General features: G+C 39.8%; 1 protein-coding gene across 7 annotated transcripts in view; it reads right to left on the bottom strand.

Annotated features, from left to right (window-relative positions):
* Window positions 1–26,256, bottom strand: part of EPHA7 (EPH receptor A7) — a 165,522-nt gene extending 139,266 nt beyond the window's left edge. For 4 of the 7 annotated variants that reach the window (XM_053937497.1, XM_053937496.1, XM_053937493.1 and 1 more), the window contains exons 1-3: window positions 23,317–23,576; window positions 19,242–19,306; window positions 14,340–15,009 (exon numbers count right to left, since the gene is read on the bottom strand). In XM_053937497.1, the coding sequence (XP_053793472.1) occupies window positions 14,340–15,009; window positions 19,242–19,306; window positions 23,317–23,413 (832 nt within the window). In that variant the 5' untranslated portion in view covers window positions 23,414–23,576. Of the gene's footprint in view, window positions 1–14,339; window positions 15,010–19,241; window positions 19,307–23,316; window positions 23,577–24,670 lie in introns of those variants that run through there. The other 3 variants (XM_053937492.1, XM_053937490.1, XM_053937491.1) reach the window with 1 other exon arrangement.
* Between the last annotated feature and the right edge of the window lie 1,488 nt (window positions 26,257–27,744).

Here is a 27,744-nt window from a genome sequence, read left to right as displayed (position 1 = left end):
TTTCCCAGATTCTGGGCTGTGCTGCATGTGCTCTGTGCCAGACCGATTGTTCAAAGGCACCCTTAAAGGCACTACAGCCTGCCAGGGGACTGGCCTGCCACTGAGGTGCAATCAACAGGATTATAGCAACCCGTGTTCTGCCTAACAGATTTATAGCCAGAAGTGAAGGAGCATGGATTAAATGCTCCTATTAACACTCACGGCTCAAGTTACCTTGCAGGGACTGGGCATAATTCTCTGTTCAGTGATGAACTGATGGAAAAACAAATGGGCAGGAAGACATCAAGCTGATCCTTCACAGAGATATGGGGTTTGTATTGAATAGTATGGAATAAGCCTCTCAAATATGAAGATAGAAATATAAAATATAGGAGAGGTCACAAAGTTGGGAAAAAAAATGCAATCCAACCTAGCAGTTCATCCTACAGGTGAATGGAAGTAACAGCCAGCAAAACTACCTCTCTGCCATGATGTGGCATGGCAAGATGGATCAAATTATTTCAGTTCTCCAGTAACGCTTGTAGTTATAATTGAGGATGGGGATTGGAGAGTGTGTGTGTCTGGGGCAGGGGAGTAAAAAGTCAAATATTTTCTGCTGGAGGAGAGAGAAAAATTTTCAAACTAGCTGCTATAAAAATAAAAAAAAATAATAATAAAAAAAACTCAGTCATAATTCAGCCATAAAATAAAAAGATGTACTATGAAAAAAATATGTGTGAAAGTAGCTGAAGTGATTTTTGAAAATACTGCAATACATATATTTCTTGGAATGAGATGTTTATTGCATACAGCCTACCACAATATAAAATAATGTAATTGTGTGATTGTACACCAAGATTCATGATGACTTTTTTTTTTCACTACTGGAAGGGAATATTGTCACAGTAATGAGGAAAACACACATTTTTCATATTTGTAGTAATTCCTATTAAACAAACTGCTTTTAGCAAGGACTGCAAGACTGGCCTCTTGCTCTTTGTGTTAATAACAGATGGTTATGACATGGGGCCAATTCCTGTTTTTCTTACTTTCACAAGCAGTCCCAAGGGAGTCATTATTATATATGTGTATATATATATATATATATATAATTTTTTTTTTATGAATAAAACAAGCAAGATTTTACCCAAGGGAAAATAAGCAGTTTTGCAACAGAAACGTTTGTGGTGCCCTTTTCCACTGGGTAAAAGCAGGGAGCTCTGCCTCATTGCAGGAACACCCTGCCTGCCCCAAAGAAGCATTAAGGAACCCCAGTAGCAGGTACTTGGAAGAAACAGAGAAAGAGAAAACTGGCACACAAGTATGAAATTATAACAGCTCTCAACAGATTTCCCCAATATGTTTCAGAAACTGTTATCAGGGACTGAGATTGGCAAGGGATTCCCAGCAGCACGCTTCTTCCATCTGGAGTGGGTGGAACTGCAATGTCTCCCAAAGCTGAAAGTTATGGGGATTTTAAAGAAGACACGACAGATCCAATTTTTAACCTACAGAGTCTTGTAACACATGGGGCACAGGAGTTTTGCCCCCATGGATAATCAGAGGAAAAGGGCTCCATTCATATGTTCTCCTTTGCAATCACCTTAATGAGCAGCCCTCTGTCTTAGTTAATAAATCCAAGTCAACCATGATATATTTGGAACACATTCAAAAAATTAAGATTGAGAAAAATGACAAGAAATAAGTATCTGTGAAGCAGGTGCTTATCATATGTTTATGACCAGGCTGTTCACTTACACAGGAAAGTGTCACCTCCCTGAAAGTCACTCCAGCCCATAAACTACCATACTGTTTCTTTAGCTAAGTACTACCACCGTGGTAAGAGCAGGTGCCCACCACAAGAAGCAGGAGGAGTTCAGACACTCTTTCCACAGCACACAGGCTACTCAGCTTAGGGTATGTGGAATTGGTATATGACACACTAAGAGCTTGCTTATGCCCTCCTTTAAAAGGAGGTGTGAGGGTGCCATAACGGTGTCTCCATTTCACTGACTCTAAATACATCACTGATTCCAGGAGATGCACACAACTGGTGTCACTGCAGATATTTAAAACTCACTTCTGAAGAGACCATAGAGATGGCAAGACTGAAAGACCTCTTCCATAATTTCAAAGTAATATAAATTAGGGGCTGGGGATTTTCTTCTGCCCATAGAAAAAATTCCATTAGTATATATCCATTAGGTAAGTACATATAGCACTCCAAAAAGCAACATAAAAAAATATTGCTTCAAGCTGAACACTTAAGCACCTCACAATCACAAACAGCTAGAAACAGAACAGTGACATTTTTTACCAATATATACTACACAAAACTGAAGTTTTCTTGACTGGTGACCACAGTGCAGGAAAGTGAAGGCTTAACTTAAAAATCAAGTGAGTCTAGGATACTTGGAAGGATAGCCTCCCTTTGGAAAGGACAGCCCAAGCTCTTTGTGTATGGGGAGCTGATCTGTAATGTTTCTATGTATTCAGATGACCTGAGCAGGTTGTTTGTGCACAGTCCCAGAATAATGCCCATCAATCAATGTCAACATTCTTCCAAGCTCCACTCTGACTGGCAACTGACAGTCAGTTATCTCCTGAATGTTAATTAATAATGAATACCCTTGTCACTGCTTAAACACACAAAATGTCTTTAAATGGCAGAATTATAAAAGTGGGGTTTGTTTTGTGAGAACAGGTATTGCATTTTCATTTAGTCCTTGTATTAAGGAGAGAAATAAAATCCCTTACTCAGATACTGCACATCATTTGTGCTATCAGCCTGTGCTTTATTTTCTAAAAACCATTCATCTTTACTTGTCATGGAATTTTGAATCTTTTCTTCTTGGATACATGATTTTTTACAACAATAATACACAATACAATGACTGCAGCACTAAATATGACAAAAAATCTTTAAGATAAAAGATCAAAAGAAGGTATGTCATTGTCTCCTCCTATGTTGCATTTGCCCAGGGAAAAGAAAAACTGTTTTAAAAAAAAGATGCCATTTCTCTCCCTTGTTTACCAGCATTATTCACTAGCAATTCCACTGACAAGATTTTTTCAATAATAGGACAAGTAGAGACTTATTTTATCTGACAAACAAAAGCAGACAGACAAGCATATGCATCATAAAGACAAAAATTATGCCTTTTAATCAGAAAAAATAAGTGATATGCAACTAATTATAAGTGTTAAGCTAAGAGTAGAGACAGTCAGAGATCACAGATTGAAAATTCTATTCCATCTGCACAAGGGGACATGATTTTCAATCCCGCTTATGATTTTAAGCACATGATACTTTCACACTTCCCAGCATCAGACTGCAGATTAAATGTGGCTGAGATGTCCATAGGTGAGATAATTAGGTGACAATGTGGAGCTTTGGGATTTGCTAATAGTTAAAACAATATCCATTTCCTTTAATTATCAGTTTAAAGGACTTTATCACTACTCTTTTTTTCTAGTTAGTGCCAATAAAACTGACCACACTTTGAAAAATGTCCACTTGTCTGTATAACAGACAAATGTATTCTTGCATAATCAGCACAGAACAATGTCACAATTATAATATACTCAGTAAATATAATTAATGTTATTTTTTCCTGAAGAGCTACTGATATGCAACAAACCTTTTCAATAAATTAAACAAAAAAAAAAAAAAAGGAGAGTTATGTAATTTCTTTACTGTGCAAATAAATCGATCAAGAAAAAATATGTTGACATTTTGAAACATGAGAAAGCAAATATCCAAGATTCAATGCTTGATTTCAGCTAAGAGGCTGTATCATGGGCCTGATCCAAGACAATAAAATCAAGGAAGAATACCCTCTCTTTGAAAGTATTCCAGTCATATTCCAAAACTACCTCTATGTAGCAATTAAAAACGAAATACCAAATATTATCTTAAAAAAAAATCTGTTCCATGCAATCTTTTTCTTCCTAGTTACATTTTTTTACTTGATATTTTAAGACTTCAAACAAAACTATACATTCTAACAGAAACAAGGGAAAAGATCAATACAGCTCCATTTGCTTTGACATACAAACACAACACTCTTATAAGCAAAAAAAAAAGTCAGTAGAACTTTTTCTCCAGTTCTACCATTCACCTAATAAATACATACATATATACACAATGCAAATAATTAGTCAAAAAAAATATTATGTCAATATTTGGAATCTCTAGTGCACAAATAGTAAACATTAAATAGTTTATATTTTATATGCATGTCTGTGTGTTTTTTATATTATATATATTCACATAAATAAATATTTGAAAAAGAAAACTCATAACCTAAGGCATTGGAATCTGTCACTCTGTATGAGTGGTTCTAACTGCTACACTATGAGAAGAACAAGTTTCAGCAGTAGCTAATAAAACCTTCTAACAGTGACTGCATGTTGGTTAAAAGACATGCCCCATTTGAAGCAAGAGATCCAAACTCAAATTCTCCTCAGCAAGAAAAATAATTGACCTAAGCCTGGATAACATGAGTTGAGTGAGATGATGTAAATATGGCCAGTGATCACAGCCACATGTTGCTCACTCAGACTGTGTCCCACAGACAAATTTCTGAACATGCAATTTGTTCCAGCATCCATCCAGTCACATAAACTGCCAAACTTTTAGGAATACAATAAACTTCACTTACAAAGCCTCAATTGCCAACATTCTTTAAGAATTTTCATGGTAGATAAGCAAGGGTTCCAGTATTTTATATAAGAGATTGAATGAGTTGCTCAACACCAACTATATCCCTCTGTGGATACAAATTGATTGATTCAAATAGGCACCACACACACTTTCACTAAAGGTATCATTTTTTCTCAAAATCTAACCATATAATAATTTAAATAGTTTAGTGTAAAAAAAAAATAAAAAGGTGGTACACTCAGGAAGTTAAAAAAATACTATGTTTACTACCCACAAATTAACATTAGCTCATAAACTGAGAAACTGTGGGATTTGGAGGGTCAGAGGCCCCATGCCATTTTAACTTTTCAGGTCAAGTGGATCAGGTCATTAATACAAGCTCCATACAACTCCTGAGTTTTGTTTTGATGGTCCATCACAAGTGGATGAAGGATGTTGTGCCCTCTCCTATCCATGGATTTAGACTTCCATAGGAAAATATGCACACATACACTATGTTATAAGACTGGAAATAAAGCACATACATGGTCATTTGAGAAAAATTAGCTCTAGCAACTCTCAGGAGACACTTCCACTTTAGTCACATTATGAAGACACGTGCAGTAAGACAAAGGGAATGTACAGCAGGTCACATACATATGGCCGCCACATCAGTCACCTGCCATCACTGCCATGAACACCAGTCATCTACAATCCATGGTACATCATACTCACTATGTGCAAGGAAAGGATAATAACAAGTTATAGCCACTAATTATGCTAGAGATTATACATCTCACCAGTGGGAGACGTACCATCAGGGGAATTTTAGGGTGCCATTTATATCCACTTCTCTGTATACATTTATAGCAGCACAATATTGCAATTCTTAAAATTCTAATAAAGCATGCATTTAAATATGTTTCATCAACCTAGAAGTTTCAAGTTTAAGTAGATGCTTACACTTACCTAAAACTTTAGCACTTGCCTCAGTAGGAAAACATCAACACATGATGTTACTCTCATTAAGTTAATAGGATTCTTTCCATTAAGTTCTGGGGATGGTGCCTCAGCCTGCAATTCTACAGACAGTTTCCTGCATTAGGCATTACTTCCTTAAAACACTTATAACTTGTTTAGTGAAAAGTAGAAACCTAATTTTTACACTTTCTCAGCGTGTTTATTTATAGTAATACATAGTGTCAGAATTTTTTTGTTAAAAAAAAAAAAAAATCAGTAGCCAGTCTGCTGTAGACTTACTCCAGCCTTTCTAAAGCCTTAGTGTATTTCACAATTACAACAAGAAATAACTTTTGCATTTATGTATACTAAATACATTGCAAAATATTAACAGCAATTGTGTTTCTCAATCATGTACTTCCTTTTTTTCCCATCAATCGCACACATTTGAGGTACGCACTGATATCAGATGATATTAACAATTGGAGTTGATTACACTTTTACTGGAAAAATGCTTGGTACTATTGTTGCAGGAGAGCCATGGCTTGCCAAGAGACACATGTAACTAATCCAAATCATAAAAATTAAGAGGTTAAAGTATCAAATTATCCTGGGTAAAAAACCTTGATGTTTGTTGGAGATCTAAGCAACTTTATCCTCCTTAAGTCAAGCAGCAGGGCCACCCAGCTAAATAAAAATGTACAGATACATGCCCTGACAGGATCTAAACTCAAGAAATACCCCAATTCTCATTGCACACAAGTTTTATACTTGGTTGCATTTGCTACTCTGAATTAGACTTATAAATTAGCTTGATATTAAGCAAAATTTTCCAAAGAGCATATACATTCAAAGAAAGTTTTTTTCCTAAATGGAAAATCTTTTCTTAATGAAGAAAAATAGAAGGAAAAAGTGTTAAATACCTAACAGACACTCTCCTTTTTGTTGGTGTGTTGTGTTTATTAGGGAGACTGTGAAGTCAGAAACAGTCATTACTGGAAAAATATACAAAAATACTTTCACCAGAGCCACCAGGCACACATTGCTGATGTGTCTGAAGGCAAGAAATGAAACACAAGATTAACACAGTTTCTGCTGTAAACTATTAACTGGATACTATTCACTTTCACATGTAACATATATTTTTCATTAATATTAGGGACAAGAGAACTCACTGTGACAGACAGCAGCAGCACAAAGATTAGGAAGTGCACAGGGATAAAAGCTTCTCTGAGTAAGGAGAAGCGTGTTCATAAAATTGTCTTAAATGCATTTGCTACCGCTGCTGTTTTCACAATAATGCTATGTTATAGAAGAAATTAGACACACCATTCTGTAAAGAGGAGGTTTTTTTTATTAAATTAAAGACAGGTAATACTGACTTAAATAGTCAACCTGCCCTTTTTTTGGTTCTCTGATGCCACAATACTGTGAAGGATTACAGTAGAAATTATCTACATATTTTTCCTGTCAAGTGTTTGGCTTTTAATAAGCTCCCTGAATATACTTTTCTAATTCTTTGAAGGAAACTCCTGCAAACTGTTTTACTCTCAATTTGGTTCCAGCCTTAAGTTTTTTATAAAAGTAATATTTATAGTACCTCTAGGAGAGGCAAAAACAATACAATTAAGTTGTATGTATATAACTTATATAGCTTATTATAAAACTTCAAAAGATCCATTTTGACTTTGCAGATATTAATTTGAATGTGTTTTATTTGTTTTCAGTCTAAAAGTGACAATCCACAAAAAATTGTGTACGACTTACAGTTTTTAATAGCTAAATTATCATTGCAGACAGAGCTTGCACAGTATAGGCCAAGCCAGCTGAGAAGTCAAGAAGCAAGAATTAACTTTTAGTCCATAGTTCAAGTAATAATAAGTATATTAACTGAAAACCTACACTAAAACTGTCTCCACAATTTCCCAAGTGAAAACAGAAAGATGTTCTTAAGGATTTAATGCCACTTAATATACACAATAACAGAGGAAGTTTGGGATGTATCAAAATTCAAAAGTAATCTAGTTAACCAAACATTTTGCCCACATAATTTCCTTTTTTTTTCAGCTTCGGTACCAAACATAGATCATGCCATATGGTTGTCTCACTTCTTAAATAAAAACTCTAAAAGCCCTTTACTTAAATTTCTTTATTTTCAGGGAAAAATTTATACTTTGAACTGCAGCTTTCTTGAACAACTTTCAACAGCATTTCAGCATAGAGATAATAGATGTTTTACAGATACATGAAGTAGATCAGGTAGTTATTAACATGTTCTTCGTCAGTTCTTCCATTAATTGATCCCTACTTTCAGTTTCTCTGTAACCTACTAACTCTTTTTTTTCAGTTCCTGAAACCTTGCTGTCTGGATGGGTTTTGTTTTGTTTTTTCTTAAAAAGCTAATAGTCATATTTAACAGAAGGCATGTACACTTATAATACTCCTAATGAGGATCATACGTGACGTGTCCCATTTTCACTCAGAAATGAAAGAATACTTAGATTTATTTTTAGTTGCCTAATTCTAAGAGGTTAACAGAAAACCTGGACAAAACCAAAAAAAAACCACACCAAAACAAACAAACCAAAAAACCCTCTCAGAATTTCTAAGCAGCTTCTTTTTCATGTAGGAAAATTTGTTTATACTTAGAAACATATCAAACTTAGAAAATGATAGCAAAGCCATTAGATGCCTATTGCACCCCTCACAAAAGATTTCTGGGCAGGAAAGTTTGTTCCAGAAGCAAAACATATGGTTTTGGGCAGCAGACTTGACAGGATGAGATTCCATTTCTAAATACCAAGTAAAGCTTCACTTAGAGCAAACAGCAGATACACTTGATGGCTGAGGAGTTAAGGGCCCAGCTGTTGAGCAACCATAGCTAATTCAGTAGTGGCATCCCAGACCCGTAAAACAGACAGCTTTCCCTGTAACTAAAGGAGATATTACTAAAATTCTCTTAGATTTCATTGCTGGTTTTGTTTTCATTTCAAAATCTGTGCACAGCAGCGGATCTGACCAAAAAACATCCAAACAACAACCATGCAGCAAATTTAGTTGAAGAAGTTCATATTCATCAAACCTCAAGTAAAATGCAAAACTAAAATTAATTCCTGGAGACAGCAGAAGCAAGGGGCAGGCTGGAGGGCAGAGGAGAAGAGGCTGGAGAGGGAAAGAGCTCTACATTCAACTACATTATCCAACAACCCCACTTCTAGGATCTGGGCTCCTGATTGCCCATTTGCATGTGCAATTTCATTTCTTTCAGCTGTTCTGGAGCAAAACTTCTAGTTTATTGGGAACTGAATCTGTCAGTAGCTCTGCAGTTGATTCATTTTAGGGATCACTCTGATGGCATTATCAATGGAAACCAGATGCCTTTTGACTGCCTTCATTACTTATCACTTTGACTTCCCATCATTTTACTTCTCTCATCTCTTTATGCCACATTTGGGAGAGGGTGCTGTATCACCAAAACTATGATGACCTATAACCAGACCTATCAAATTAATTCAGATACTTCAGGCAAATCAGCACTACAGAAAATCAATTGTATCTTCGAGCCAAAAAACAACACAGAAGAGACCTGAAACAGATTTTACGAAGCATGAAGGCATCCGTTTGTTTCAGAGAATGGCTAGCCATGACCAGTGAGAATACCAGCCATTTTGTGTTACTTCATTTGGAAAACACTTTCAAAGAGGTCATATTTAACAGTGGACATAGCTCTTTTCCCTTTCTTTTCCCTGTGCTTTCACATCCAGAAAGCTGAAGAACATGAACCAAGTAGGTCAAAGGAATCCAAATTACTTAAAGAGACAAATAAATTTGTAAAAATCGTTCTCTTTATGAACACTAAACTGTTTTGAAAGGAAGATATAGCAAGAAAATATATCTTTGTACCACATCTCCCTGACAAGAAGGGAATTCAGAAGACTACAGGGTGAATGACAGCCAAAACATTCAACTTTCTACAAATTCCAAAGGGGACTTGAAGCCAAAATTAAAGCTCTCTATTTCATGTTAGAAACACCTTCAGTAAATTCTTGACCATCTAGCTAAAAGGTCTTGCTTTCACTTTAAAGTAGTTAGTTTATTTTCCTGAACCTGCTAGGATCCTTTGCAAAGACACCTACCTTTTAAACTTTTTCTTTTTTTTTTTAATCAAATAGTTCATATTCAGCTGTATGTGATGCCTGATATCAGATCCCACTGGCCTTTCTTTAAAAAGGAACAGAAAAGTTATTTAATATGTTAGGGAATAAAAAGAGAAGGAGATAGATGCTCTGCTGTTGAACTTCTATGGGCTTCTGAGAAAATGACAAGACTCAGTGACACAGAGATATACCCTCATTCTCTGCTCAGGTTCAATTAGCTGAAACTAATTACATTCTCTTCCCTAGAGTAATTTTGGAAGCAAACGGAAGAAAGGTAACTCTCCTTCAAAAGAGGAAACATTTAAAGTCTTGATGATATAAATGCCATTGAAAAGTTTTCTACCATTTTTCCCATCTACACAAAGCAAAAAATTTTCAAGTTAAAAATGCAGACAGATATGTCAGCATAAGTTACTTAAGTTGCAGGTTATCCACATCTTCTGTGACGCACTCCCTGAGCTGAACTCTACACCCTAAGCACAAGCAACTTGGGCTTTTGGGAAGCTAGTAATATTTGTTTTAATTACAACTTATTCACATTCCCATCTTAATTCATTGCCCTCTATTAATAAATGTGTAGCACATCAGCTCCTAAATGGAGTAACATTAAAAAACAAAACACACAAGAAAGAATAAAAAAAAACCACAACCACACATACTTTACCACAAATATGATGCACATAAGGCAAATCCACTTTCTGGATCTGTTATCAAGTAATATCTCACAAAGTGAAGAGGTAAAGTGTTTGTCCCAAGAAGAAAAAAGAGCAGGAACAGATGCAGCTTGCTCTTTGGCACAGTGTATAGCACTTGACAAAGTCTGGAAAGAAAAGCCTGTAGCTCCCTTTTTACCTCACCAAGACAAAATGTGCAAATAGCTATAATCCCTTCCTCATTTGGAGGCCAATAAAACAACTGTTAATGCATACAGTATTATAATATGTTTGACAGTAAAATGCACCCATTTGGCTTTCCCTAGGAATGGGATTTTTTGGACTTGGTGCCCAGAGATCCATGTAATTTCTCAGTTCAGTAATGTTAAGAGAAGCTTCATTCCTTCTGAAATATCACTCTACTGCTCTGATTGAATAAATTTAATTCTCTCCCTCTCCACCCCCAACTAACATGAAACAGATGGAAAATACATTATAGTAGAAGCTCTCATAGAATTATTTTCACCTTCAAATATCAATCACTGATCACAGTGTATTCCTTTACATGCATAACATATCAAATGAACTCCACTCTCAGAAAAGTCCAAGTTAGACCTATTGGGAGTCCACTACAGTAACTGAGAAGTCCATTGGGTTTTGTGGTTGGAGTTTCTTTTGTTGGTTGGATGACGGTTTTTTGGTTGGTTGGATGTTGTTTTTTTTTTTTCCATAACAGATGTAATGCATAGTGTTAAAAGAACTGAATATGTCTAAGTACCTTTCTGATACTGCTGCTAGGTACCCTTCAAGATATCCTTTAAAATGCACAATTTCCACACCTAAGCATAGTGCTACACACCAGCAGACCTAAGATCAACACTGAGGAAAGAGTCTCCTTGCACATAAGCAAAACAATCTGCAGCTGAAAGTTCAGAGGCTCGCCTAGTTTCTTTATGTTTGTTTCACACAGCTTTAAGATTTTGCTTTAAATTGCATTTGTGATCTCTCTGAAATTTGGCTCTCTTTTGTATGTTTTAGACCACTGAGGTCACAAGGATTCTTTGGCACTCGTATAGTGAGAAGTAATCGGTGTACATCCAAACTCAGTTTGAAAGATCAAGCAATGAAGAGGTGTGGCAGCACAAAGAGGGAACACAGGGAACCTTATTTTCCAGGTTATGTGTTTCACCACTCATGATTGTTTTCTTCCTTATCCTTCCCAGCACTACAAGTTACTTACATTCATAAAAAAAAAAAAAAAAAAAAAAAACGAAAGAAATGCATCCACTGCAGAGTTGTGTATAAATCAAAATTCAATTGTTTTAGTACCTGAACTCAATAAATTTCATAAACAGGAGAGGAGCTGTATGCAAAAGGCACACATTATTCAATCAAAGACAGCCAATCAAGCTAGTGTAACACAAATGAAAATCCCTGCTGAGTTACAGGCTGAAGAGATATTTGGAACTACAATGTGGTCATCTACTCCTACCTTTGCTGCAACACAGCCAGATAAGGTATTATTCTGTATCTTTAAAGGACAACCCTATTGTGTTAAGTTAATTCAGCAGAGCTTTAGCAAGTGTGAGGGAAGAATCACAGACGTCTGCGCATCCTGACAGAGCACAATACTTTCTGCCCTGAGTAGTCCCAAAGAAGTCACACAGCATGCCAGGTACAAAGTATTTGCAGAAGTGAGCCCTCAGACAGGGCTACAAAAGCTCTGGGTTAAGGAAGTACACAGCAACTTGGTTCCACTTGATCTGTTACACAGCTTGACAGTAACAGATAGCCAGTTGCATTAGTGTCAATGTAGAGATAAGTTCCTCTCAATATCTGTCACAAAAAACAGACGCAGTATCAGTGTGCCAGCTGCATTATCGGTCACCACATAGTTGATCATACTTAATAACATCCTCAAGCCCAGCCAGGACACACAGACAGCAATTACAAGCGTGTGCCACAGTCACCCAGATCGCTCTGACTCAGCGTGCACTCGACGAGTGCCTGCCCACTACCTTTTCCCTCTCAAACACATTAGCTTGCCTCAATATGGGGCCAGAGTTTGTTTTGAAACTCTTAACAGGATCACTGAAAGAAAAGAGGAAAAATACCATAAATGATCCTCTGGACTGCTTCCAGAGTAGCGTGTTCTCCCAGCGATTGCTTTGGAAGCAAGCCAAAAATGGGAAATGTTCTTGCAAATGAGCACGCCACCAGGCTCAAGTACAAGTTATCATTTAATTCTTTTGTCAACATCAGTGCAGTTAGAAATTAAGAAGCCTATTCAGTAAACAGGTTACTTGAATTCCAGTCATCAAACATAAATTTCTTCTCTATCCATCCCTGCCATGCTCACTCAGGTTATGTCCCCCACCCCCTTCCTAACATATACTGTTTGTTTGTTTTTTTTAATATTTTCTCTCCCTTATTGAAAGTCAAATAAAATTAGTATATTAATTACATTAATGATAACTAGGTCTGTAATCAAGAGCAAATTAACTAAAAAAGGGAAAAAAATCAGTCACTCAGAAAAAAAAATCTGAAACCTCAACACAGACTTCTATGGGACACAGCACTTAATATTTTTAACAGACCTCTAATACAGTCTACTGAACAGTTTTGCCAGGGCAGTTTTTCACATTACAATTACTCCTAATGAGATCACCCTCTGCAGTGTTTAAGCGTTCATCCCTTCCCAACAGAACAATGAAAGATTTGTGTGGAGTTACAAAGCCCTGAGATCAACTCCACTCACTTCACCTTCTACTGAATTTCCTCATAGAAACTTGTCAAAAGCAGAACTGTGTTTTTTTCATGTGTACAAACTATTAATCAAGAGACTCGTTTACTTTTTTTTAGGATGTCCCAAATCCTCTACAGTTTTTGAAGTCCTCATCAGACTAAGGCACCTCAGACTCAATGAGTGCTACCAGCTTTGTTTTTGAGATTATGTACATTTCTCCTCTTCATAGATTTGTGGGGATTTTTCCACTTTTTCACTTACAATATTTCTCATCAACAAATGTCTACCTACATTGCAATAAACACATATTGATATAGAACTTCTTGTGTTATCTTGTGATAAAAAATTATAGACCTTGTATTAAATGTATATTAACATACCTGTCTCCAAACAAACTGCACATTCTCTTGTTCTTATTGGAAGCAAAGACAATAAATGTCTTATGCCTGTAGCCCCAGTGACAGCAATGCTAAGGGTAAATATAATTCTAAGAACATGGTTAACTGAATCAGTCTTGAATCAGGAAGTACAACTCAGCAGTCTCTGATCTTCTAGTATTTTAAAATAATCACAATGATTCAATTGCAAGCCAAAGTTTTGTGCAAAAAAAAATTATAGAAAGGATATTATACTTTATTCTGAAAATTTGATACTCTATTTTAAATATCTGTCTTACATTTAGAGGTTTTAAACGCTTGACACAAATCTTTAGCTTGGTTTTGATTTTACGTGTATTTTTCCCATTACTAACCACACCCATTCTGTTTACTACATCCATTTTAGCTTTCTTATAATTATGGCAGAGATCATGTGAAAGAACAGACTGTTGACCTACTCACACCTGACATTATTGCTACAATGTTCTGTGATAGGTATGACTTACTCAGCCTTACAAAAGGTGCAAGAAACAGTCTATAATTTTAGTCCCGAACCTATCTTTATACTTACGACTTCAACCTTTTTCTTTAAATTCAAAACAGCATTGAGCAACCACTGATTTTCATAATCAGACAGACAGACTGATTTAGATTAACCAGTATGAACTTCAGATTCAGTGTGAACTACAGACTGAGGATCTGAAAACTTTAAAAGCAGACTGCTGATGCATTTCTCTTAAAAAAAAGTGAAAAAAGTGAAAAAAAAAAAAAGAAAAATCTGGTAGAACATGACCTACAATTTCAAGTTGTGTGTTTACTTACGTTCACACGTGTCTCCTTTCTGCTGGTATCCTGCTTTGCAGATACATTTTCCAATAGGCACTAACCATTCTCCCTCCGCGCTACAGTGCATCTTCGGCGAGTTCTCTGCCTCCTCCTCCGCACTGCTGACACAAGTTCCTCGCACTTCAACTAAAGAGGAAAACTCTGAGCCAGTCACTGTGTCAGGAAAAATAGCTAAGTTCTCAATGATGGACCAGCACTTCTTGTAGTAGACCTTGACAGAGACCAAAGCAATGCAGGCCCCTACATCCTGAAATGCAAGATAGAATCCTTTTTTGGACAAAGGTCCAATTTCTCTCACCTCTGTGTTAAGTTTCATTTTTCTCTCCCCAAGATCACCCTGGGTAAAGCTTTCATCTGCTGCAATAGTGTCTATTTTTACATATTGGTTTTCTCGGATATTCCTGCCAGTGTCGTAGTCTGTTTCATAATAATACAAGTTAAAAGTTTCTTTACAAGTCCCCAGAACTCCAGGAAGACTGTTACAATCCCTCAGAGTGAATTTCAGTTCTACAAAAATCCTTTGTGCATTGCTTTTTGCAATCCAGTTAGTCCGAAGCCAGTTGTTTTGGTTTGATTCCATCACCTGGCATACCTGGTATGTTCGTATAGGAGTGTAGTTTTCATCCAGTCCACTAATTTCTTCCCACTAAAATGATAACAAACAGTTAGTAATAAACAGGAAGTATGTCACCAGATATAACTACAGAGTATTTTAAAAAACTTCACACAACTCACATTTCCCTTCTTTTTAACAGTAAGTTGTTAAAAATACTGTTCAGCACCCAAAAGAAGAAAATATATATTAATGCAGGAGTAGGCTCTCTCTCCATTCATGTCTGTCCCACATACAACTTCTAAAATCATCATGTCATATCAGGGGCACAGTTGCAAAGGGGTAGGTAACTTCGGAAAAGGCTGTTTAGCATACCAGGTTCTGATTTCACCCTGAGCTCACATACATTTCTTTAATGTCACAACAGTTTTGAGTGAGCAAAGACCAAAAGGAGGGAGGCAGCTTCTCTTCCAAAGAAACTTAAAATCAGTGAAGTCTTAGAAACTGAAATTGCTTAGCATTAGTGTAAATAAAACTTGTGCATGTAAAACTTCCAATGAAACTTGCAGCTGTATAGAAAGCATGGGATCAGGTCCTGAAACTCATGAGCCAGATGATTCCCACCCCTATGTGATTGAAATGGCATAGAGAGAGGGCAAGAGAAATTTGACAGAATTAAAAATCTGAAAGCAAGAAAACATTTTAGTTGTCACCCTTTCTTTCAGTCTACCTTCTGTTTTATTTACAAACTGAAAGGGTAAGTAGCAGCTCCTCCTCACCTCACCTTTTGTCCAGTGGCTGCACCCATATTAGAAGGGGCAAACTTCATTTAGCTGAGAGTTCAAATGAACCATGAGACGGCATACAGAATTAAAAACAACCCATATGACTGAAAGCTCTCTGGTTCAAAGCCTGAGTTTTGTTGATTCTCTCTCTTTAGGTTACCAACTGTGTAATGAGCTGGTAAGCCTTTAACAATCCCCAATCTTTAACAGCCTTTGGCAGCGTGGGAATTTGCACCTCCAGCAATGGCAAACCTGCCAGATCTGCCCAGGTGTAACCAAAACAATCCTTGTCTCTCACCTTTTTTCACATTTCTTGTAACATTTCAGTGCCTGCAGAAACTGCAGCTGTAGTAAATTAGAGGAGGGGGGGTGAGCTGTCGTCACCCCAGGATACAGGCAACCATGACTTCTCAGGATGGCACCCAGCCCTCTGGCCCTGTGTCAATAATGCACTTAAGCTCATGCTTAAGATCAGTGACTGTACTTATGAGCTTAATGGTAAGCACATGCTTAAGTGCTTTGTGGGACTCGTATAGTCGGCACCTCTGCAGGATGGAGCATCCACTGACATTCCTTATGCTGGCAACCAAGCATGGAAGGCATTGGTTTCCCAGATCAGGAGCCACAGAGTGTACATTACTCTGCAAGCCTATTTGACAGTAAATGAGACCATCTTAAAGTTGTTGTCTGTTTCAGGAAAAAACAGATGTGGCTGAATCATCACAAAATATATCACAGCTGCAGATGCTGAAATGCACAGAAGTTGTAAATATCAAAGAGCATTTCAAGGACCTATAGATGAGATATATACAGTATTATATATTATATGCATATGGTATTAAATGATTGAAATAGATTATTAAATGCTCATGGAGTTAACTGAAGTGATTGCATATGGAACAGTATTAACCTCTGAACAAAAGAATGTCTATCTTCATAACAGATTTATTAGAACTGAATGAGTAATTTTTTTTCACCTCTACAAGAGCTAGAAAAAACAAGAAAAAGAAAAACAGGTCCTTGGACTGAGAGGGTTTTGGCTATACCATGATAATAAAAAACATCTCCCCATTAAAAAAAAAAATCCCATCAAGGTGGCAAAAAAGGCATAAAGCCTAAAATTTTGCCAGGTAATGCTATGTCCTTTGAGATGGTTTGGCCTGGTTTTTTTGTTGGGGTGTTTTTGGGTTTTTTTTTTATATTTTATCTTGTGTAAGAATTCTTCCCTTAAGACACCAAGCCAGATTCTGAAAGAAGATATTCAGTAAGACAATGTCATCTTTGACATGAAAGTAACTCTCATGCACCATACAACAGAATCTGTCTCCTTGAGTTTTGATGTGGATTGCTCCATCAAAACAAATCACTATTGCTCCTCAAAAAAAACAACAAACTGAAACAAAAAAAAAAAAAAAAGCAACAAACAAAATACATTTTACAAAATCAACTTACTCTTCATAATACAACATAAATGAGTTTTCTCAGAGTCAAAATCCCACTACATGAGACTAGCTAGCATCAAAGAGATTCTTATGTTACAGTCAAGGAAAATAAAATACAGAAAAACTAAATTCACACAATAAGCACTACTTTTTGTCATCCCTAGCATTAAGCAGTGGAGCTATTTTTCTGTATTTTGACAAAGCCAAACTGTTAGGGAAATGTGGTTTATGACGCAATTATGTAATCAGAGTGTCTGCAAGGAAAAAAAAATACTTCAAGTACTTCAAGATGTTTTCACCTATGGCAGCTGAGGTTACCATTCATTGAAGTTTTCTTATAGTGAACCATTTCACAGAAAGAAAACTCACTTTTCTTTGTCCTACTGCAAAACATGGTGTTATACATGCAAATCTGCTTGAATATGCCTTGTTCTATTGGTTTCAATTTATGGTATTTTAACTTCTTAGTTACCTTAACAGCATTAAATGTAGCATTTGCAGTTGAATGAGGCATTTAATGAGTGTCTGATACATTCTCTACTGTGATGATGCAGTAGTTTCTCTCAAAATTTTCTGTGTTCATTCCATGAAGTCTTTATTGCATAGTAAATAATTCAGTAATCAAAATTAGAAAAACATTTCTTTTCAAAATTACATTATTAAAATGGTACTTTTATGTTAATTTACAGACAACTTTTTCTGAACATTTTCACACATACAAATCTAGCCATTAGTTTTGATTAACTTTTAATTTGTGATTGAAATTCGCTTCTACCTCTGAAACTCGCTTTTCACTATTTGTTGAATTGGACTCTACTTTCATCTTTCATGATGTTGCTGATGTGCAACATGTGTTGACATGTCTTTCATTATCTACAAGTTAGCTTAATATAAATGCCACCAAGCTAATCTTTCAAACACCTCTGGTAAAGGCTTCAATCAGCGCAAAACACTAATGCTGAGGTTACTGGCCATCATACACATTGAGCCTGCATTACCTTCCTTCCAAAGTCCTTAGATTTAGTTTCCAGTTTATGCTTGTATTGATACTACAATCTTGCTTTTAAAGAAAGACACTTCCACATTTTCATTCTTCTTATTTAAAGGATTTGTTACACTTTGATATCCCTACTCAGACTTCACGCTCTTCTGGCTCCAGATTTTTTAATGAACTGAAGATTAAGGGACTGATCCCCCAAGTTCTTGTTCGTGCAAGGGGTCACAATGGATTCAGCAAGACTGTTTCCATGAGCAAGAACTGTCCATGTAATTTATGATTGCTCAGACTAAGTTCATGTAGGACTGAGTTAAGATAGGACAATATATCCATTATATCTCTCTGAAAATGTTCTTCCTGAAAGCTCGAGGAAGAAGAGGTTTTATAACACTTTTAATTCAGACTGAAAGCAGCATTTCCCAACTTTACATATATAATAGGACAATAACACTGATGTTTCTAAACATGTCATTTTTATAATGATGTAATTTACAATGGTACATTTCATAGAATGCCAAGAGATTAGTTTGTACGCAAGCTGGAGGTGGCCTTAACCACATAATTCGTGCCTAGTTCCAGATATCAAGCTCCTCAAGGCTTGGGGATGTTTCAAGTTTGGAATGTCATTTCAAACACATCTGCAATATAAATGTTTTTATTTTAGAGCACTTCAATCTGTGCTATTCATTTACAAAGAAAACATCGTAAACAAATTTATGATCACCCATTCTACAGAAAATGAAAAACATATTTTTAGAAAGTTTCCACACAGAAGCAGATCTGTTGTTTCTAAAGGAAGAAAAAAAAGGGATTTAAAATACTGTGTTATAAATATACAGTGTAATCCTTCGTACAGCACAAAGGAATACACTACAAAACATAAAAGTAACAAAAGTTTCCAAAGAACCACTTGCTTTTAATTGGCTTGTACATTTGTACACTGTAATCTGAGGTTTCATTCTAAAAATGAAGAAGCCATAAACACTTGGTATGATTACTGAGAGAACTATGAGGGCGAACTAGTTTAAAGCAGGTCTTTCAAATGCTTCGATAAACTAACTACTCATCTTTAGGAACTTAAGCTTTGCCTGCAGTACTTACCCCATTGGGAGGAGAGGAAATCCATTCCAACTCTGTCTGTTGTGCTTTAGAGTCCAGCAGTATTACTAAAAAAAAAGGAAAAAAAAAAAAGAAATTCCACAGCTTGTTAAAAATAACAAAGGGGGATTTAAAACTAAGGAACAAAATATGAATTTTAAAAAGTCGTAGAATTAATATAATTTTTGTACAGATTAACATGTCTTCTTCATATTAATAAAAAATTATCTGCAACCACAACTAGCTATTTATTCGTAAGCAGACAAATTATTTTGTATCATTCACATATAAGCAGATATACATACCTGTTTATACATGAGCATAAATACATAAATCTTTACAGTTTCATTGTTTAAAACAAAGTGAGGCGTTTTTAGTTCTCTGAAGTGCTATTAATCAGTCATTAAGATGCATGCTTCCTCCCTCTCCTTTTTCATAAGGACATTTTCCATATGCTGGTCATTACAATCAGCTTAAAGCACACAGACATTTCAACACGTTTCCAAACTGATTTATACAAGACTGGTCTATACCTCACCGAGGGTTGCATTGAAAAACAATGATCCTTTTTGAGTGTCAAAGTGAAAAATACTTCCCTTTGGTGATAAAGCAAAAATTCTGCAAATAAATGACAACTAGGAATACAGAAAAAAAAGACTCTGCAATTACCTCACACCTCGCATACACAAAATCAGACTAATTCACTTTATGGTAACAGCTTCTTAAAATCTTCACATCATGGTGACAATTATATACAGAAAGACATCAGTCCTAGCAGCACCACAATGATTTTCAGCTAAATGTAACCCTACCTCTGAAAGTGGTTAGTCACAGCCTAATAAACCAACTCTTTAGTAGCATTCATAATTTGAACCTATTCCATATATGTTTAGCTATAAAGCTATTTATAACTTTATACACAGAATTTCTGTACTGTCTAAGATATTTAGATGTGTGACTTAAGGCTGTAACTTGAAGCAACTTCTGTCAGTTCTAACAAAACAGTTTTAATTCTAGCTTTGGCCCTTTCTCCAAGGAGAATTTAACACAAAATTTCAGTGAATTACTAAAAAGATGCCTAAAAATTCATACAGTAATACATGGAATGTTAGCTGAACACAAAACGGTAGCTTCCAGGCCTGTATTTCAGTAATGAAGTGGAACTACTCATTAAGGAAGTTTGATAGTCTCCCTCTAGAAAGATTACCTGCTTAAGTCATTAAGGCTGGATTCAAGGGGCTTTACTTTGTAACACTTTCTATAGAAAAGCAGGTGGTGTATGTGGCGGCTTGTTAAATAAGAACATTTATAATGGTCCTGGGAAAAAAGGTACCACCAAAAATTTAACCATTTCGGCACCAGCACACTACGGCTGCAATTCATTATACTTTTTATTTGGCAGTAATTCTCCATCACGTAGCAACGGGTGAGCACATCAGAGAGAGAAAAGATAACAAGCAAACAAAACAAACAAAAAGAAAACCCACAAAGAAACAAACAAACAAAAAAAAAAACCCTAACACAGAAACCCCTGCTCTGCAAACAACCCTTTCAAAGAAATCGTGGCGTTCCTTCTGGCATCCCAAGTTACCGGGGAAGAGCTTTCCAAGCCAGAGGCTGCTGCCCTGCTCCCTGCGCGGGGAGACCCGTGGCTGTCACGGCTCTTTCAGCAACGCGGGGAAGTGATGCGGAGGAACGGCGCCGCGCCCCCCGCCGGCAGCCGCAGGGGGTCCGCAGCTTCCCGCGCCGGGAGCGCACCGGGGCCCCAGCGCGTTCCCTCCGCGGGGGAGCCGCGCAGCGCTTTCCGCGGCGCGACGGAGAGCGAAAGGAGGCGGAGAGGCGGCGAGCGAAGCGCGGGGGCGCGGCCGCGGGAAACAGGTTCAGCGGGGCTCCGCGCAGGCGGGGAGCAGTGGCCTCTCGCCTCCGCGGGAAGCCGCAGTCGCGCTCCGGGCACTGCGCGGAGCTGCGCGCAGGCGGACGCGCCCCCGCGCCGAAGAGCGGGGCTTGGCGGCGGAGCGCCGGTCCCGCGGCCGCCTCCAGCACACCCCCGACAGCCGCGCTGCAGGGAGGAAGCGCCCAGGACAGCGGCCCCTGAACGGAGCCCCGAACTCTCACAGCCACGGGGCGAAGGGAGAGTCCGCTCCCCGTGTCTGCGCTGGACCCGAGGGTCCTGGCCGCTGGCAGAGGGCTCCGCAGGTAACGCGGTCGCTTTCTGGCTTAGAGAGACAGAGGGACGCTGCCCCGTTCCTCTCCAGCATCTCACCGCGGCTTCTATTGAGCTACAGAAAGAAAACTTGGAGAACTTTTTAGCCTTTTACCCCTCCCATCCCTTTTCCGTACCCAGCGGGGAGGGGTAGGAAACCACGCGCGGCTGCTGTCGCCGCCGGCCCTTCGGCGGGGCCGGCGGTGAATTTGTAAAATTACTTTTTTGTTGTTGTTGTTTGTTTTTTTTTTTTTTTTTTAACTCGCTCTTTCTTCCGCCAGAGTTTTCTGCGCTTGCAGCAGGTAGCCGCTATCAATCCCTGTCTGCCGCTCGCCCCCTCCTGACCCTCCTTTGGCTAAGTGATTTCCCCCGAATATACAGACATTATACACGCACACTCATAGGTATAGATGCATATATAAGCACCCACGTATAACAGAGAAAAAAAACGGGATAGGCTACCACTGGGAAGCATCGGCGTAGCTCCGATCACGGAGCAATCCGTAGGACAGAGCGGGGCAGGCAGTCTGCACCCTCCCCGCCTGCCTCCCCGTCCGACTGCCCGGCCCTTCTCCTCTCCGCACCCCACGGCTACGGGTTAGTGCTCCCCGCGGAAGGGTTTCTGTGCTTTACAGCCCCTCCAAATAAACTTTCGAAATGCTGCTACGGAAAGGCTCCTTCTTCTTTCCCTCTCTAATCTCGCCATCGACTTCGTCTTTTAAGGGCAGAGTACATTTTAACTGAGGCATTTTTTAAAGCTCCAAATGATATTTTATTGCATGCCAGAGGTTTGATGAAAAATACTGACGCATCCATCTGAGGCGGGGGGGGGAAACCCCAAACGCATACATATGCAGAGGCACCGAAAATGCCCTGCCTCCCCCTTCCCATGTCATGTCGTGTGTGTCTTCGACCCCTTCCCCGAAGATGGAGACGGACCTTCGCCTTCGGCTGTCAAGCCCGAGCAGGGCGCTCCTTTAAATCATTTCGGATTTTCTCAGCGTGAAAAAAAGAGGTTCCCAGATGGGCTTTGTGAATTGATTTTAAACACCTCCATCAGCCTCTGATACAAAACTGCCTGATTTGTCTCCGTGCGCGGGGGAAACAAATGTGCGGGGTGCGCCTTACACAGATACCAGTATTGGACTGATGAAAACGGGGAAGCTCCATTGTGCTACGCAGATAGTGTAAAACCCCTAAACCTCTCTCCAGCGATACCAGGGGAGAGCACACACATTGCAGGCACATGACGCCGGGCCGTATGTATCCTCTAAATACATGTCCAGCCTGCACGGCTGGGACGTGCAAAACTGCACCCCGATGCTCCTTCCCGCGGTCTGTGCCCAGCCCCGCTGGGCCGGAGCGCTGCAGGCCCCCGGTGGGGAGCGGCGGGGAGTGCCCCGCAGCCCCAGCTAAGCGCTGTGCCTTGCCTCCCGCCAAGCGTCCCGAGCCCTAAAACTCGGCCCTCAGCCCCTGCCCAGAGAGCAGCGAGGTAACCCGCCCTCCCTGCACCTCCTCGGCAGGATCAGGGCTGGCACGGGAGAGCGACGCTCCCCGGCACGGATAGCCGGGCCGGGGGCTCTCCCAGCCCCATTCCTCCTCATCACGTGCGAATGCCTCGCAAACCTCATTCCTGGGAGCAAAGGCAGTTGTCCCGGTCCCTCATATGCACACACGCACAGTCCCCAGTGAATACCGTGCTTTTTCCTCCCTCCCACCTGAACTAAAAAGTCTTTTTTTTTTTTTTTTTTTTCCCCTGAGAGGGGGGCTGATTCACCTGGCAGGGGAGGAAGGTCCCCTACTAAACCACCAAACAGACTTCGTGGGCAAAAGCAATAAATAAGCTCAAACTTTTTGTTTTCCGCATCACCTTACCTTCTTTTGCAGCCTGTGCCTCCCCCGTGTGTGCAAAGCGGAACAGCCAGACGGAGCACAAAATAATCCAAGAAGGGAGCCTACTTTGGAAAGCCATGGTGCAGGAGCGGGGTGATTTTATATTTCTAGCTCTCTATTCCTAGACACTGCCACTGCCGCCGCTTGGTGGGTGCTAGAGGACGGTGGAGAATTTGCTGCGCTAGTCTGTGGCTCGGCGCTCCCTCCCTCCAGGCTGCTTTTCTCTTTCGCCTCCTTCTCCTCCGCCTCCGCGCCGCCGCCCGGCTCCCGCACCGGGCCGGCCGCCCGCCAGCCCCGACTGCAGCCCGGCCGCCCGCGCCGCGCGCCGATAATATCTATGAGGGCAAGGGGGCGGGGCCTCGGCGGCGGAGCGGCCCGTCCCTCAACGTGACCGACAGCCCCTTCTGACCAATCAACAGCACCTATCGGCGGCCGGCGGGCCGAACCGCCCCCTGAGTCGCCGCGGCCAGGGGGGCGGGGCCGGCGGCGCCGGCCAATGAGCGCGCGGCGGTGTCGGGTGTCCGCCGGTGCCGGGCAGCTGCGGGCTGCGCGCGGGGCGCAGCGCCGGGACGGAGGGGCTGAGCCGCGAACGGGGCGCCGAGCCCGGCCGGCTCCCGGCGCCGTCCCGCACGCCTGGAGGCGACTGCCCGGATCGTCCTGCGAGCGAGGGGACGTCCGTGCATCCCTCCCCCAGGGTTCCCTGTGGTCTCCCCGTGTCGCAGCCGCCGGGGTACCGAGAGAGAGGGGTCCTGGCCAGGGTCCGGCCTCTGCCCGAAGCCGAGCAGCCGCCGGCAGGTCCCCGCGCTGCCCCCGCGCGGTGCCCGCTCGTAGCCGGCCTGAGCGCGCACTGGGTTGATGCCACCGAAAGGAAAACTTCGGCAGGAGCTGCGGGATGGTTCCCCGAGACAGCCCTGCCAGAACAGCCAAGTTCCTCGGGGCTGACATCACTTGGGATTCCTTCCCTCTGTTGCGTTCGTGTTTTCTGCCCCGCGTCTCTGGTTTGCCCCAAATATGAAGAACAGGTTAATGGCAATATAGATATTATGTGGGGAGGGAAAGGAGCGGCTGCTTCCCCCCTGCCCTCTCCGGGTGTAACCTGAAGCGCGTGTAATCCTCTAACAATGAGACAATTTAAATAGGAGGGGGAGGGAAAAAAAAGTGAAACCCGAGGGAGAGAGGAACTTGCCAAATCTCTCTTGTCAGCTCTCATCCTGCAATCGGGAGAGCTTTTGCCGGGGATCCATCACGCTCCCCCCGCCCCTCCGCTTTCCTTTCTCTAAACTCACCCCTCGCTCCTTCGGACTGAAACAGCTGCGGGACGGACACAAAAACTTACCGCTCCCCGAATGAGGCCGCGGAGCGGAGCGGGGTGCGCGGGGCACGGTGGCTCGGGGCGAGCGCTCCTCTCCCGGGCCGCGCCGGGGCTGGGGGCGCGCAGCCCCCGCGGCGAGAGGCGGCGGCCCCGGCTGCGGTCCCCGCTCCGCGCCCCCCGCTCGGCCCCTGCCTCCTCCACCTCTGTCCCGCTCAACCTTCCCGGGGCCGATGCTGAGCGGCATGGACCGGGTTTTGTACTGCTCGGCTAAAAGTGCATGGCCGTGTCCTTTCCAAGGATAGATACTGCGATGTAAACAGAATAAGTGACTATCGTCTTTCGGGAGCAAGCGAAGGCAGCGAAGAGCGAGAGGTGTAATTGCAATTCGGTGGCAAGATTGTGTGAGAATCTGAAACACGCCTTGCGCAGATGCGGATCCTGATATAGAAAATGTTATGCCATAAATGGGAATTTAAACTGGGGGGGAGGTTTGTTTGTGGAACCTTTAGGTAGATAAGACAAAATTAGAATTACTACTACTAATAATAATATTGTAATCCTCAGCATTGACAGATAAGCAGCCACCATACTCCAGGCTTTGAGCACTTTCCCTGTGGGCTCCCTGTGACTTCCGAGAAGGGTGTAGAGAGGCTCCAAAATGCACTGTATTTCTTTCACTTGCTGAATAATTAATATGGCTTAGAATATGACAGTTTTTGTGTTTCATTCAGAATGCTCTGTTGATACTTTGGATACCATGATAAGTGTAGGCATAGTGCAGACTCTTGGTTTTCTCATCCTCTGCCGTCTGTCATACACATCCTCATGCATGTGTATTTAGAAAGGGGAGCTGTGCAAAACAGTGAGTAGGCTTATCTTCTTTTTAAATGGCTGTTTTAAATACACGCAGGGATTTTGTGACTTCTTGGCAAATTTTCACGGGTGAAGTTAGTTTTCACGTTGCATATATTGTAACAGTGATTAACGAAGATGTAAGACTAACCTAGTTAGTCCTCCATAGTTTCCTAGCATGAAGTGCTAGCATTTATTATGTCACTAAGCCAAGAAGACAATTTGTACCCCAAAGAATGTACTAAAAAAATTGCATTGAGGTTTTGAATGACTATGTTAATAAAAATGTAGAAACTTGCTAAATGGAAATATTTACAGGAGAAAGGCTTAAATGGTAATGAGGTGTCTTCCTGTCCTGCATATAGTATTAGGCCAGACACTTATTTTTAAAATCACCTCAATTTATACAGATTATACTGTACTATTTTATACAATCTAATATTGTATGTGTATGATATATGTGTCAGATCATACACGTATACAAGGATTCTCAAAGTTATGTAAATGTATTAGCCACACAAAGGATGTGTGTATACATGAGTGAGTGTACAATGAAATTAAATAAGAGATAAAAAAAAAAAAGAAGTGTATATTCTTCTTCTTGATCAACCCATTTTAAATGCCCTATCTTCCTGATAATTGTAAATGAAGATAAAGATGACATATTATATGTACTGCTTTGTTAGAACAGTCATGGATGTATTCACTGTTACACCAAAACATTCAACATACATCAAGAGTGTCTGTTAGTGTTGGGGGTATTTTTTTGTGCTTCTCACACATTAAATCTTTGTGAAATTGATGAAGAATTTGAAATCTTTTTTAGTGAATTTGATGATTCCATTTTCTCTGTTTATTTGTAGTGTTTTTCATTGTATTCTGTAGGATGCACATCCTTTATTGCATTTTGTCCAGCTGTGTTAGATCTTCTGCAAAGAAAAACAGAAAAGAGATATAATACAACTGAACAAAAATACTCAAGCTAAATGGACTACAATCCTCAGATTTGGTAACAAAACCTCTGAGAGAAGAAGGAAGAAAAAAGGTGGGGAAAAAAAGGAACTGGGAATTTCATTCAATTCAATGTGTTACTATTCAGTTACCACCAAAAGAAATGGTTAATGGGAAAAGAACAATGTAATCCAAAATTGTCTCTTTATTCTGTTTTGTCATTTTTCTCCTGTAGGCCAGATTCTGTCTTATTTTTACTTGTAGTTAGAATTATTTTCTTTACATTACCAAGCTTCCCTATGCTTCTACTCAGTTCATGCTAGCTGAGCTTCTCTATGCTGAATTGCAAAGCTCTAACCGGACTTTGGGAAAATACTTAAATAATTTCCTCCTCCTTAAAGCTGACTAACTCTATCTTCACCAAAACTCGATCTGAGACTGAAGAAATATAGGATGAATTGTAGGGCTACACAAGCATATGTAAGGAAACGAGCATAATCTGAAAGTATTGTTACTTTCATAATTTGAAAGTAGTAGTTACAAAGGTTTGCTTTCACTAATTTTCTTCTTGCAGGATTCATTCATTCTTTCTTTTCAACTTTGTGCAGGGCTGAAATGAAATTTCAGTACTTTCAGAAAGCTGTTGAAGGTTAGCCTCAGACACTGTTTCTGTAAATCATATTGAGTCTTGGTTCTGTCCACAGAACAGTGATCCTTAAAACTAGTTTTGTTTAAAAAAAACAACCCTTGAACTCTGCTTTACAGTAGTAAAAGAATAAATTAGTTTTAAGTAATAAAATAAGGTCTTCTAAACTGAAATTTTGGTCTTAATCTAAGCAATCGCTGAACTGTTTTTATCCATGCACAAGATTTTCTATGAAATACATAGTACATTTTTTTGTGCAATTTTTGTCAATTTTTATATACTTTTTAATATAAAATTCAGTGTCCTTGTGACACTTCACTTGTAAGTCATGTATGTATAATAAATAAATCATTATATCAGACTTTGCATTTAGTTTTACAGATCTAATGGCACTTACATTCCAAATCTGGACCAGAGATGGATTTTCCATACACTGTCAATTTCAAATAATCTGATGGATTTATAAATCAGAGTAGCTCTATTATAGTAAAGAAGGAAATGTATTAAATAAATATTATTGGTTCATAAAGAAATTGTAGAGAATCGGGACTGGTTTGTTTGAAAAGCATGCTCATATAAAAAGTTCTTTTTCTAGTTAAAATGCCAGTTTGGTTTTGGGTTTTTAAAAGCTATTTTAGATAACACTAAT

The sequence above is a fragment of the Vidua chalybeata genome, chromosome 3 (genome assembly GCF_026979565.1).
Source record: "Vidua chalybeata isolate OUT-0048 chromosome 3, bVidCha1 merged haplotype, whole genome shotgun sequence".
Classification (NCBI taxonomy): Eukaryota; Metazoa; Chordata; class Aves; order Passeriformes; family Viduidae; genus Vidua; species Vidua chalybeata.
The sequence above is the reverse complement of the archived record's forward strand: the minus strand, read 5'-3'. Positions and strand labels throughout refer to the sequence as shown.